The 14,433-nt window shown below is 39.4% G+C and overlaps 2 protein-coding genes across 4 annotated transcripts in view; both read left to right on the top strand.

The window, feature by feature from the left end:
* Positions 1 to 14,433, top strand: part of LOC114642862 (gastrula zinc finger protein XlCGF57.1-like) — a 477,081-nt gene that overhangs the window by 357,834 nt on the left and 104,814 nt on the right. The window lies entirely within an intron of this gene.
* Positions 5,071 to 6,525, top strand: LOC127526372 (gastrula zinc finger protein XlCGF49.1-like; the record flags this gene model as incomplete). Its single annotated transcript, XM_051921754.1, has 1 exon — positions 5,071 to 6,525. A coding segment is annotated over one exon (774 nt), but the record flags the coding sequence as incomplete, so codon positions are not given.

The raw sequence follows: 14,433 nt of genomic DNA, 5'->3' as shown, positions 1-14,433 counted from the left end.
TGTATTGTGAAGGTTGGGGTGAGGATGAGATTGTTTACATTTATTAGCTCTCTCCATGTTTGCCCACTCATAATCAGAACCTGTTGATTTTTTCCTGTGTTTTTATTTAACTCTTTTAGGGCTAATTTTTTTTTTTTTTGTTTTTTTTCTCCCAGGGCTGAATATTTTTCCAAAAACTAACATTTTTAAAAAAAAAAAAGAACACAAAGCAATTGTTTAACATATCAAATCAACAAAAATATTGACTTTTGACAAATGTTACTGTCTTGCATGTTGTATGAGCCTGCATACTCTATGATTTCACATACATATCACATACATTTTACACAGCAAAGTCTGATCTCGCTCAAAGCAGCCAATTTCAGTCATTGCCACATTGCACTCCTTACAATACGTGTTGCTTTGGTGCCTCCTTTTCAATTGTCTGTTGCTGCACTTTCTCACATATATTGTTAGTGTGTACTGTAGAGAGAAAAGTCACCCATTTGCCATCATGCCATGCCACTGCCACCAAGTTTTCTGCTCGCATGAAAACAGTATTGTCACCTCTTTTCCTCTTCAGCCTGTCTGGCCTGTGTCTCCTGTTCACCCTCACTGTGCCACAAGCTCCAATTCCCCTGCTCTGTAGATCTATGAACAATTCTGGGCATGTATAAAAATTGTCCAAATGTACACAACATGACCCAAATGTTCATAGCCCTGAAGTAGCTCCTGCACAACCTGACTTATCAAGGGACAGTTTTCTCTTTGAAAGAAATTCTTTCCTGTATATGTAATTACTTTCAGGCAGAAACCAGTGTTTGCTTCTGCCAGTACAAAATCCTTTATGCCATACTTTCTGGGCTTGTCTGGCATATATTTGCAGAAAAAAAAGCATCCCTTTTATTTTATCATAGATTCGTGCACAGACAAATCACGGCCAGGCTGATAAAATTGTTTCTATGTTGGTTCCACAATGTCAAGCAGGGGCTGAACTTTATGCATGGCATTATAGCCTGGCTCACCCCATGGGATTTGCTTCTTCGTATCACAGAAGTGAATAAAACTTTGCAGCACCACATACCTATTATAACGCAGCATAACCTGTCCAAAGCCACCAGGGGACAAAACACGTTTGGACCAATGCTCCCTGAAGTTACATCACCAGTTCTGTCCCATCTCTATTTGTAATGCCACAGCGCACTTCATCTTGTCTTTTGTTGTGGGTTTCCACTTTGAAAAACGAGAATGCGATGCAAGCGCAGCCTGCAATTCAAAAAAATTCTCTGCCTACCTGTTTGTCTCTTCTGACAGTACCTGAAAAACAGCATCAGGAGAGAGCAGCGTGAAATAGCCCAGCAGCTGGTGATCTGTCGTGTCCAACAGCAAGCCATGCCGTCTTGTGAAGTCCGGTAGCCAGTTCAGCTCCCACAGATTAATGTCTGGGTATTCCTCCCACACGAACCTTGCCGTAGGTGCATCGGCTGCGCGAATACGCTCAGCTGGCAGCCCATCAGCTGGTGCGGCATCAGCTGGTGTCCGATCATCTGATGCCGGCTTCTCACTCTCTTGTTCGATCTCCTGATCACTGTCAATAAAATCAGATTCTGAAAAATCAGAGTCCGACTCAGCAAAAATGCGCAAAACATTGTCTGCCAAGTGTTTTCTTTTCTGCACTTGCTTCGCTCCCTTGTGACATGTCGATGCCATCTTGCCTTTGTTTACATTTCGCAACTCACGCACACGCAAGGTTTAGTTGCCGAGTCAATGAGTCTAGCATTCCTCCAAGCACAGAGTGAATAACTGTGACGTGACAGTGAGTTTTATCGCCATTAACAGCTGATTGTCACCTTCTATCTCTGGATGTCGACTTTTGTCGACATTCGCCGTCAACCCCTCTTGTCGACATCCACCCTAAAATAATTAAGTGACCGCGGTTTAGATCTTTTTCATATACGGTTTAGGGGTGGGATTCTGGAACTACTGTCTACATTGTACATGATTGCTGGTTGGGCTACTGGGTCAACTCGTTTGGCACCTTGTAACGTATTTCACTTTTTCAGTTACAGTTCTCCTTTATTGCTGTTCTTTGTTTTCCTCTCTCCTGTCTAATCTTGGTGTCTTCTCTTCTACTTGTAAGCACTCAAGTGTTGCCGATTTATTATCTTTGAGCTTGGCTGATGCAGCCTGTTTTCAAGATTCGTTTCCTTTGGTTAAAGACATTCATCGAGCTGTCTCCACGTGTTAGTGTGTGGCAGTGTCCTTCTTGGCCACTAGTAAAATAACATGGAGTTTTGGGCCGAGTTCACTATGCTGTACCTCTGAAGGTTCTTGATTCTGGAGGTGTTTCAGAGGCAGGTTTTATTTTGTATTGATGGAGATTGGTTGAAGAAAACTCATCTGTGTTGCTGTCTATGTCCCACATCCATAGAATAACACATTATATTCATCCTTTCCTTTCTTTGTGTGAATTTCAAATAATCATCGGTATGGGTGCAAATGCATTTATTAACTCCCTGCTCGATGAATCACCTTCCCTGTTTAATCAGCATTTTCCTCCCTCTTCACAGATGTTTGCCAGATTTATTATGGATCTAAACTCGATTGATGTATTTGTATTCTTGTCCTCATTGTCTGACCACCACTGCATTACGTTTCAGCTTTTTCTCCCCTCGTCACCATTTTAATTTGGATTTCATTATACAAACCTCTGCTAAAGTTGAGGAATTTATACCTCTAAACAAAGACTCTGTTTAAGATCCACCTTGTGTTTGACTGGCTATTAAAGAGCATATTCAAGGCCTGACCATTGCTAATGTCTCCAAATATTCTCACTCGGCATTCAATAGTATTGACAACTTTGAGAAGTGTCTGAATGATCTTTTAAATTCACACGTTTTTCTGATCGAGTCCACAAGCACAAAATGACGCTAATCAGAGAGAATGTAAATGACTATCTTGTGCAGAGTTGAGAATTCATTTCAGGTGCACTCGTTGCTATCCCTCTGGTGCTAAACTGAGCGAGATGTGAGCTCTTAAACTGCACAGATGAAATTTGTTAGCCTCCATGTCCTAAGTCGAGCAAAAATATAGTGATAGTACAGATATATAGATAATATTACTAACTAGTGCTTGGAAATTAATAAGGTTTTTTTTTTTTTTTTTAAACTTTCCCCTCTGCTGAACTCCCGTCTTTGGAGTGATTGATGTGTTTTATAATTTTATTAATTTACCAAAACTCTCACAAAATGATGCTGCTTTTCTGGAGGCCCCTGTTTAGCTGAAGAAATTAAATACATTACAGTGATCCCTCGCTATATCACTCTTCGACTTTCTGAGAACTTCTATCTACCCCACGATGGCTCCTAAACGTGCTGCTTTTTCTAAGCCTTCTGACAATGAAACTAAGTGCCGGAGGAAGATGCTTACCATCCAGGACAAGGTGAAACTATTGGATATGATCAATGATGGCAATACCCTACAAAAGCCTCCTCACGCATATGAAAAGACAGCGCCAGCAACTGCCTATCAAGATGTTCTTCAGCCACGCACCCAGACACCCACTGCCTACTCCTAGTACTCCTTCAGCGGAAGAAGACAACGACGCACCTGCTGAAGATACTACACCACCTTGTCACGCTTGGGTCAAAGATTTGCACAGAGACACAGGAGGTTGTAGAAAAAAAAAAGAACTTTATTCAAAGCACTGCAAACAAACATTTGTCTCTTTTCAAAAGTTTAAACGTGCTCCATGACAAGTCAGAGATGACAGTTCCACCAGGAGCAGTGAATGTCTGAGAGAGAAACAAAACAACCAATTCCAAAGCTGAGAGGTGCTGCACAATACTTTTAAGTAAGCGGAGTACCGCGTGAGAGGGTTATCGTGCGTTATAGCGCAAGTAAGAAGGGTAAGGAGCAATGTGAAGGTAGACTGTCAGCTGTTTCAGGGGTTTTCCCAGGGGCATCTGTGTCCTCTGAGGGTGCGATCAGCGCTCCAGCTTACAACCTGAAGACTCTCCTACTGAACTTGTGCCTTCATAGGTTAGTGGTTGTGTGTAAGAACTGTGTGTGAGTGTAATTAAATGTACAGTACAATAATAATAATATGATATTTGTAACCTCTAATATGTCTTATTTTCTCTTATTTTGTCTAATATAGTGGGTAATACGAGTGCAATGGTGACTAACGGGTGTTATTTCATGTCTAGAGGGCTCTAATAATGTTAAAAAACGTATTTAGATGGTTGTAAACAGGTTTTCTATACTCTTAACTGCGAAAATATTCAATTTATAAATAAAGAATCTTACTTTGCGAAAATTCATTTATCACGGTAGAGTCTGGAACGGATTAACCGTGATAAACGAGGGTTCACTGTAAATGCATTTTTAAATCCATTTGCAACAAAAAAAGCCCCTGACGCAGGTGGTATGAAGACAGAAGTATATTTTGCATTTCGGCCACAAGTGTCCAGTTTGCTGTTTCAGGTCAGGTGTCACGTGGGTCTCTGGGATTTTTCAGTGACCTGCGTGTTTTATTCCTTTAAATTTTACTCTGTTCTCATTGTATATTAAAATATTTTTGCTTTACTATCCTCTGCCTCTTTTTAAAATCAAATTTGGCTTTGGACTAATTGTTTACAAATATTAAGACACATTCTGTTTAATAAAAGTTTATTTCACATATTTGACATGTCACTCTACAATGTAATGATGGGTCATGATTATTACTTTCTACCTGCAATAATTAACAATATATAATGTTATAATATTTTAAGAATATGATGACAAAATGATGATGCCATTCTGTAATGTAGTTAAAAAAATCAACAATAGTCATGTGATCTATTGATTTTACTATTTTAACTTCTTAGCTCCTATAATTGTGGCATGTGGTGAGTAGTTTCAATACAAATGAAAATAATGATCAAGTTGAGTCTCTATTCACTTGCTACTTAAGTCTTATGATTGCTTATGCTTATCAAAGTTTGTTCATAAATCAAACCAATATTTATTTAATGTTGTAAAATAATGTCAGTATGAAAGTGGTGATTTAAAAACTAATCTTTTAAACTTTTATCTTTTAAACTTTATACAGGAATCAAACTTCACTGCTGTACTGAATGTGGCAAACAGTTTTCAAGAAGATGTACTCTTCAAAGGCATCAAAGAATCCACACAGGAGAGAAGCCATATGACTGTTCTGAATGTGGCAAAAAGTTTAAACAGAGAAGCTGTCTTCAGATCCACCAAAGAATCCACACAGAGGAGAAGCCGTATGACTGTTCTGATTGTGGAAAACAATTCTCTTATAGTAGTCAATTTCAGATACACATTAAAACTCACTCAGGAGAGAAGCCGTATTGCTGCTCTGAATGTGGCAAAACGTTTTCACAGAGAAGCAGTCTTCAGAGCCACCAAAGAATTCACTCAGGAGAGAAGCCATATTGCTGTTCTGAATGTGGCAAAAAGTTTTCACGGAAAAGCAGTCTTCAGAGCCACCAAAGAATTCACACAGGGGAGAAGCCATATTACTGCTCTGAATGTGGTAAACAGTTTTCAGAAAGAATCGCTTTTCAGCGCCACAGAATAATTCACACAGGACAGAAGCCATATTGCTGTTCTTTATGTGGCAAAAAGTTTTCACATAGAAGCAGTCTTCAGAGCCACCAAAGAATTCACACAGGGGAGAAGCCATATTGCTGTTCTGAATGTGGTAAACAGTTTTCAGATGGAAGCAGTTTTCAGCGCCACAAAATAATTCACACAGGACAGAAGCCATATTGCTGTTTTGAATGTGGCAAAAAGTTTTCAAAGAGAAGCAATCTTAAGAGGCATCAAAGAATTCACATGAGAGAAAAAAAATGACAAAAAACTCCTCCACCTTGCCCACAGATGATCACAGTACAATGCTAAGCAGTAGAAGAAAGAATTCATAAAGTTTAATGAAAACAAAAGAGATGTAATTGGGGAAGCTACAAGTAAAGTGGTAAATACACTGGCCACCTCCAACAGCCTGATGTGGAAACAGAACTTACTCATGCATAGCTTATGAGGGGCGAACTAAGACCAACAGATGTACGCCTCATCATAGGTGTACAAAACAGTGTCTTGGACACAAAGTGGTTCAGATCAAAAATAGAAAAAAATAAATAAATATCCCATAATTGTCCCTTCTGTCACAAAGAGCTAGACACAGTCACACATCTTGTTGCTGGGTGCGAGGTACTGATTGCTGAAGGATTTTACACTGCACAACACCACAAAGTGGCCAGGCTCATTCACTGAAAACTTGGTAAGAAGTACAACTTACCCTCACCAGAAAGACACTGGGACCACAACTCAGACCGCACAATGGACAATGAGGAGGTGCAGGTCACTTGTAGCACAGCAATACTGACTGACTGAACAATAGAGGCCAGAAAACCAGATGTAAGAAATCCTGGATAACAGAAGTATTATCTCCTAGTGATTACTCAGTCCTAAGAATGGAGAGGCAAGAAAGAAACAAAATACCAAGAAATGCAGTCTGAGATATGACAAATGAAATGTGGACCGAAAAACAAAAACAGAAGAAGTGCCTGTTGTTCTAGGATGAACAGGACTGATAAAGAAAAACGTTCAGGCCCATCTTGACAAATTACAATAACTCCTTATGACCTGCAAAAAGAAGCCTTATTAGGAGCTCTGTAAGCCGTGCTGTTTCTTTGAAGGACAGGTGATTGGCAGGATGATGCCGGACTTCGTCCTGTATCCAAACAGTGCCATTTTTCGCCTTTACGCCTGGTGAAGCTGCATTGTTCTTATATGTGAGTGGATGTTTCTTGCGGGGAGGTCTTCTGTTCTCTTTCTCCGATTCGATTTCACCTCTGTTATAGCGTGTCTTAATTTGAAAACAGCAGTGTCAGATCGGGGCGAGTGTGAATGCAACAGAGAGAATAAAACTGAATAAAAAAACGCTAACTTTGACAAGCACTATAAATTTACAGCGGTTGTTACAGACACAAATCAAATGTATGTTTTTATTGTATAATATTAACAATAATAGCAGCTCTCTACTCAAAACGGTAAACTTGAGAAGCTGCCAGCATCAAACCCAGAAACTCTTGATTGGGAGTCAGCAGTTCTTAGCATTGCACCACGCAAGCTGTCATAACAACTGCCTACTGTAACCTGCTTTCTTTTTTCTTCAGTTATATTCTTGAATAAAAACGCACTTGTTTTGTTATACTTGTACTTTTTGTGAAAGTATTTATTTGATATTTGGACTTCAGACTTCACACCTTATACACATGTCGTAAAGACAGTCCTTGGGTGTGTGTGGCAACTGTTAACATTTGAATCTGATGATTGTATATAGTATATTATATACAATAAAATATATGTATATACTATTCTGTCCTCTGCATCTCCTGGAGTTCAAAAGAAATACCAACTTGCAGCAACATGTGGACACTGGCCAAGATCAGAACAAAAAAAACAAACGCGGTCACTAACTACAACCGCATGAAGGTATGCAAATGAATATAATGTTGCATTAGTGCAACAACGTTTTCCGAAATGTACAATACAGGTCATAAAATGAATTTTTCCAAGTGTCATATATACCTAAGTCTCTCTTTTTTGTCAGTGACATCATGGATCATAAGGTGCATACTAATTCAGCGTGAGCAGGAGCACTCAAGAATAAAACTAAACAAAAAACAAATTGACATCCACAGTCATTCTCAGTCACGCACACCACTCACATCCACGTCCACAGTTTTCCCAGTCCCAGTCTCATTCGCACACAAGATCTGACCCAGTTTTCAAATAAAGGGGGGGTATAACAAAATAGGTTTGTTTGTTATACTATGTTTTTATCTGAAAACGGCGTCAGATCTGGGGGGGGTGTGGGAGCTCGAACGTGAGTGAGAGAATAAAACTGAAAAAAAAAACGCTAACTTTAACTATAAATTTACAGACGCAAATCAAATGTATGCTTTTATTGTATGATATTAACAATAAGAGCAGCTCACTACTGAAAATGGTAAGTTTGGGAAGCAGCTGATATCGAAACCGCGACCTCTTGATTGGAAGTCAGAAGTTCTTAGCATTGCACCACGCAAGCTGTCGTATCAGCCGCCTACTGTAACCTGCTTTCTTTTTTCTTCGGTTAAATTCCTGAATGAAAGTGCACTTGTAAATAAATAAACAAAAGTAAATAGGTAAATAACATTCAATCTGGCTTTTATGTAAGTAACATATAAATGTTAATGTTTTGGGCACGTGCACCGTCCTTACATACATTGTCCTTTGTATGTAAGAGCCTGGGGTTCCTGGGATCGTGAACGCGGCGAAGAGAATAAAACTGGAGAAAAAAAAACAAAAAAAAACAAACCTAACCTTTACAAGTATCATACATTTACACCAGCTGTTACAGACTGAAATCAAATGTATGTTTTTATTCTAAAATAGTAAGAATAAGAGCAACTCCGTTCTCAAAACGGACTCGAACCTGTGAAGTTTTGATTACCGTTCAACAGTAGATACCGTTGCACCACGGGAGCGGTCGTAGTAAATACGTGTCAATGTCACACCCTAACGCGGGTTCTTTTTCTCCAGTTATATTCTTGAATAGAAGCGCACTTGTTCTGTTATATTTGTACCTTTTGTGAAAGTGTTTCTTTGATATTTGGAATTCAGGCTTCACACATTACACACTGCATGTTTTCATTTTGTCAATTATTACTAAAACATGAAAAACGTTTCTGTTTTAATGATGTGTTTACTGTACATAGATTGTTGTAGACACGGAACACACATGAAATGCAAGTGTTCCAAATAACGATTTAGTATTTATAAAAGGTGTGATTTTGCTTGACTTCTCACTCTATACAACTCTAAGCAACTGACACGCAGGTAAACAGACTTGAGCTGAGAAAACTGTGCGGGGTGGGGAGATGTGATAGGAGGCTGCTTGCTGTTTGCTGCTTATCTATACTTTTACAGGACAAAGGACACTGACAGAGAGGTGCAAAGTGATTTAAGGTGGGACAGATCTACGACTTTTTTCATAGGCTCTGGTAATTCTAGTGTTAAGTGAGTGAGAAGTTAAGCAGTACAATGAGACTGTCCTGACTAAAGAGTGAAGTTCACTCCTGTTTTGATGGTAAGCACACCAAGAAAATTTGGAAGAATTAAACCTGAGAGAAGCTGAATTGCTGTTCTGAATGTGGCAAACAAATCTGGCACAGAAATACTCTTCTGTTGAACATTAAAATTCACGAAGGAGAGAAGACATATGGGTGTTCTGAATGTGGCAAACAGTTCATGGAGAAACAACCTTTTGGATACAACATCTACATTTATTTATATTGTACATTTTTATATAAACAATGTACCTCAAACTGCTTTACAAGATTATATAAGAAGGAAGTTAATATAAACATAAACAAAATTAGGCAATAATATTAAACAGCATGTTACAAAGAAAAAGGTAATGTTGAATGGCCAAGTGGACAAAAAAAACCCTCCTTTTAGGTGGAAGAGAAAAAAATCTGCAGAGGATCCAAGGCCAAAACACTGCCTGGCTGCCACTGGGAATTCTAGATAACATTGTACCTAAATCAGTCCTCGTGGTTTACATGCTTCACATGAAGATTTTGATGATGATGATGGCCCTGTGGACACCTGGGACACCCACCATTCAATCCATAAACAGGAGGCAGTGTGGTATGTTGATCAGGAGGTGGTGGAGCTCATCATCACCACAGAAGAAATGGAGAATACAGCAGAGAATAGTACAGATTAGTATGGAACTGCACATCACAGAGGAAAATGATAATCCAGTGTCCATTTAGACAAATTGGGATACAACTAAAATGTGGCTATGAAAAGCCATTTTAAATAATGTGTTTTTATATCATTATTTTTAATGTTCTGCAGTATTAGCCTGGTGAATTTCTATTGGTAAAGTATTTTAAATTTTAGGTGTGTAACTGCAAAAGGCCACCTCGCCAATTCTTTTCAGATTGGATCTTCAAATTATAAGCAGACCTTCATTTGAAGATCTGAGGTTCTGACTGGGAGTGTAAGTGGACAGACATTCCAAAATGTAGGACTGGGTGAGATTATTTAAGGCTGTGTAAACCATTACAGTCGATCTCCTACTTACAAGCAGGTTCCATTCCAGCAGTCTGTTTGTAAATCCATTTTGTTCATAAATCCAGCACGTATTGGCATCTGTTGATAAATGTTTTAGTTTCAGACAGCTCTTGATTTGGAGATATAAACAATGTCTTTTGGTAGTTTTTATGTGCTTTGAGCAAATTACAAGTATTGTACATGAAATAGTTATTTTTGTTATCATAAAGATCTTCCCAACCCTGATGCCACCATTTGGCAGACATGCAAATTATCCTTAAGTGCTAATTTTTTGACTTGAGGACCACTTTGTTCATATATATGAAAGTTCACATCTCACTAGTTCATAAGTAGGAGACTATCTGTTGTAGTATTTTAAAGTCAATTCTAAATGACTCGAGTATCCAATGTAACGACACTAAAACTGATGAGATGTGCTCAGACTTTCTTTTTCTAGTTAAGATTCTTGCTGCTGCATTCTGCACTAACTGTAACTGATTGACGTCTTTCTTAGGTAGTCCTGTAAAGAATACATTATGGTAATCTGTTTGACTGAAAAGAAAAGTGTGAACTAATTTCTTAACCCCTTAACCGCCCTCTGCCGGATATATCCGGCACCGTTGTTTTATTGCTAACGCCATACTGCCGGAATTATCTGGCACATTTGCCTGTGGTTATGTGAATGCCTGGCGCGTAGTATAACTGACGGTTTGGCGTGGGTATTATTACTACGTTGTATTTCGACAACTCTGCGCTTGTATTGGCCGATCACGTGATGTGATTCGAAAGTGACAGCTGTGAATATGGCGAAACGTAAACTGACTTCAAGTGAGGCTTTGCAGGCGATTTTGGACAGTTCTGATCATGATTGTAGCAGTTCTGAAGAAGATTTTAGCGACAATGATGAGCAGCAACATGCGCTGCATGATACTGTGAATGACGACGCATCGGATGATGGCGATGAGTGGGTGTATCCCCAGCATCTCAGCTGGGCTGCTGCCCGTGGTGAACTACCTTTTCTGCATCCGTTTGAGGCAACGTGTGGCTTTATTGTTGATGTAAACAATTACACTGCTGAGCAGTTTTATGAGCTGTTTGTGTCACCTGATTTGATCAGACATTTTGTTCATCAGACAAATCTGTATGCAGCACAGTTTATTGAGAAAAATCCCAATTTACCTCCACATTCCCGTGTTCGTGCTTGGTTAGACACTGATGAAAGCGAAATGAAAAAATTCATTGGGATTTTGATGTTGATGGGAATAATCAGAAAACCAGATATTGAGATGTACTGGTCTACAGATCCTATGTATGCAACACCTATTTTTGCAGCTGTCATGACACATAACCGATTCTCTTTGCTGCTGAACTTCTTTCATTTGAATGACAACAGAAATGAGCCAGATAAGAAAGATCCAAACCGCGACCGCTTGTTCAAGCTACGTCCTTTGATTGACCATTTATTTGAAGCATTTCAGTTGCCCTACGTGCCAGGACCGTCAGTTGCAGTTGATGAAAGTTTATTGTTGTGGAAGGGCCGCTTACAGTTTCGACATTGAAAAGGGCACGGTTTGGTATCAAGATGTTTTGCTTAGCTGAGAATTCAGGTTACATTTATAGATTTCGTGTATACACTGGCAAAGAGGATCCTATGAGTAGTATTTCAGCAGTGTTGCCAGATGAATGCAAGGACTTTGGACTTTCAGAAAAATGCTGTCGTGTCTGTTCAAAGCAGGGTCAGCGTAGAGACGTCAAGACCTTCTGCTCAAAGTGTCCCAGCAATCCAGGACTTTGTGCAGTTCCCTGCTTTGGCCTGTGGCACAGCAAACTCAAATACTGGGAATGAAACTATGATTGACTGAACTACTTTTGACTTTTGAATTACTTTTGACTGTTCCGTTTTGTGGTAGACAATAAATCCAGAAGCCTGAGAAAAGGTACATTTTGTGTTTTATTATGTGTTTGCCCATTTCTAGAACTTGCACAACATTTAGTGGTCAATACTGCTTGAATAAATGTAAAAAAGTAAAAAAAATGTAAAAAAGTAAAAAAACGAAAATTGTTCAGATTTCGCCTGGCATGGGGAATATTTAGGGAGTTGGCGGTTAAAGGGTTAATGTCTTATAAAGTTATAAGAGGTCTAACGTTAGCTGTATTCCTGAAGTAGAAAAAGCAGTCCTGGTAATCTGATTAATATGTGATTTAAAATTGAGGTCAGAGTCAGTGATTACTTCTAAATTCTTTACCTCCAACTTCACTTTTAAGCCTAAGGCACCAAGTTTATTTCTAACGCCCTCACAATGTCCATGTTTGCCAATAACTAAGATTTCTCTTTTCTCCTTCTTAGTCAGAGAAAGTTACTACTCGTCCATTCAGAAACACAAGTAATACACAGGATCACAAAAGAATTCACACAGGAGAAGGCATTTTGCTGTCCTAAATGTGGAAAGCAATTCTGTCACAATAGCACACAGTCAGTCATTTTCCAATCTGCTGTATCCTATCATAGGGTCAGGGGGGTCTGCTGGAGCCAATCCCAGCCAGCATAGGGCACAAGGCAGGAACAAACCCCGGGTAGGGTGCCAGCCCACCACAGACAATAGCACTCTTCACAATTTATTTTTGTATAGGCCAAAATCACACAAGAAGTGCTGCAATGGGCTTTAACAGGCCCTGCCTTTTGACAGCCCCCCCAGCCTCGACTCTCTAAGAAGACAAGGAAAAATCATTTTGTAGGGATAAAAATGGAAGAAACCTTAGGAAAGGCAGTTCAAAGAGAGACCCCTTTCCTGGTAGGTTGGGCGTGCAGTGGGTGTCAAAGAGAAGGGGGTCAATACACCACAATACACAGAACAGAACACAAGTAATCCTCAATACAATATAATAGTGTGATAGACATATTACAAATACAGAGCAGAATTCACAGTAGATGATATCACATAATACGATTTGGATTTGTTCAGAGTCCTGGAGCCCTCGGCCATCAAGCTGCCTCCCCCTATTGGCCATTCCACAGCTGAGACAGCACTGGGCCAGCCCATCCAATGAAAGGACCCCTCTTCCTGACGATTCCTGTGATCCTCCATCAGAGATGACTTTAACTTAGGCAGGTAGAACAACATGGCAGGTGGGCCATGGCATCAAGTGCCACATTTGAGAAGTGAGAAGAGAAACAGAATAGGTGAGGCTTAGTAACAAATTCTAACTATCATATTATGTTTTATTGCTAATTTCCAACAACAGAGATTCAGTCTGCACAGTTAATCAGCAGCTCTAGTCAGGGTGTGCTAAACTGAAGTCGTGAGTCTTCAGCTGGGATTTGAAAGCTGAGACCAAAGGGGCATCTCTTATAGTGGCAGGCAGACCAGTCCACAGTTTAGGGGCCCTGTAACTAAAAGCTCGACCTCCCACTGTTATTTTATTAATCCTTGGAATCCTAAGCAGACTGGCATCTTGAGATCTTAATGTGTGTTCTGGTTTGTAAGTCATGATAAGTTCAGACAAGTAAGCCGAACCTCGGCCATTTAAGGCTTTATATGTTTAAAGGAGGATTTTGAAATCTACCATTAACTTAACTGGGAGGCAGCTTAAGGATTTAAGAACTGGAGTTATCTGTTCATATTTTCTTGTTCTTATAATAATTCTTGCAGCAGCATTTTGGATTAACTGAAAGCTGAATAAAGAACAATTTGAACATCCAGTGAACACCGCATTGCAGTAGTCAATCCTACTAGAGATAAATGCATGAATTAATTTCTCAGAATCCTCCTTATTTAGAAAATGCCATAATTTCCAAACATTTTTAAAATGGAAGAAACATGTTTTGGACAAGGTTGAGATGTGCGTTTAATGACATACTCGAGTCAAAAATAACACCAAGATTGTGGGCTGATTCAGTAAAATTAGTGGTGATTCCAACTGAGTTAAATGATGACAAGATATTGTTGTGATCAACGTCATTCCCTCCAATAATTAACATCTGTTTCATCTGTGTTTAATTCACTAAGCCACTCATTTAATTCATTAACACAACTAATTAAAGACAACATCAGAGAACCTTCATTTGGTTTTGATGAAAGGTATAACTGGGTGTCATCAGCATACGAGTGAAAATTAACATGATGTTTCCTATTGAGAGATCCCAGTGGAAACATTAAAAGTGAAAACAGTAAAGGTCAGAGTACTGAGCCCTGGGGACACCATATCTCACTTCTGTGTGTAATGATGGAGTCCAAGTGAGCACACTGCCTGCGAGTCCAACGTCATTTTCTAGCCTGGGCAGTGAAATAGAATGGTCAATGGTGTCAAACGCTGTGCTTAAGTCTAACTACA

The sequence above is a fragment of the Erpetoichthys calabaricus genome (assembly GCF_900747795.2).
Source record: "Erpetoichthys calabaricus chromosome 1 unlocalized genomic scaffold, fErpCal1.3 SUPER_1_unloc_23, whole genome shotgun sequence".
NCBI classification, from domain to species: Eukaryota; Metazoa; Chordata; class Cladistia; order Polypteriformes; family Polypteridae; genus Erpetoichthys; species Erpetoichthys calabaricus.
The sequence above is the reverse complement of the archived record's forward strand: the minus strand, read 5'-3'. Positions and strand labels throughout refer to the sequence as shown.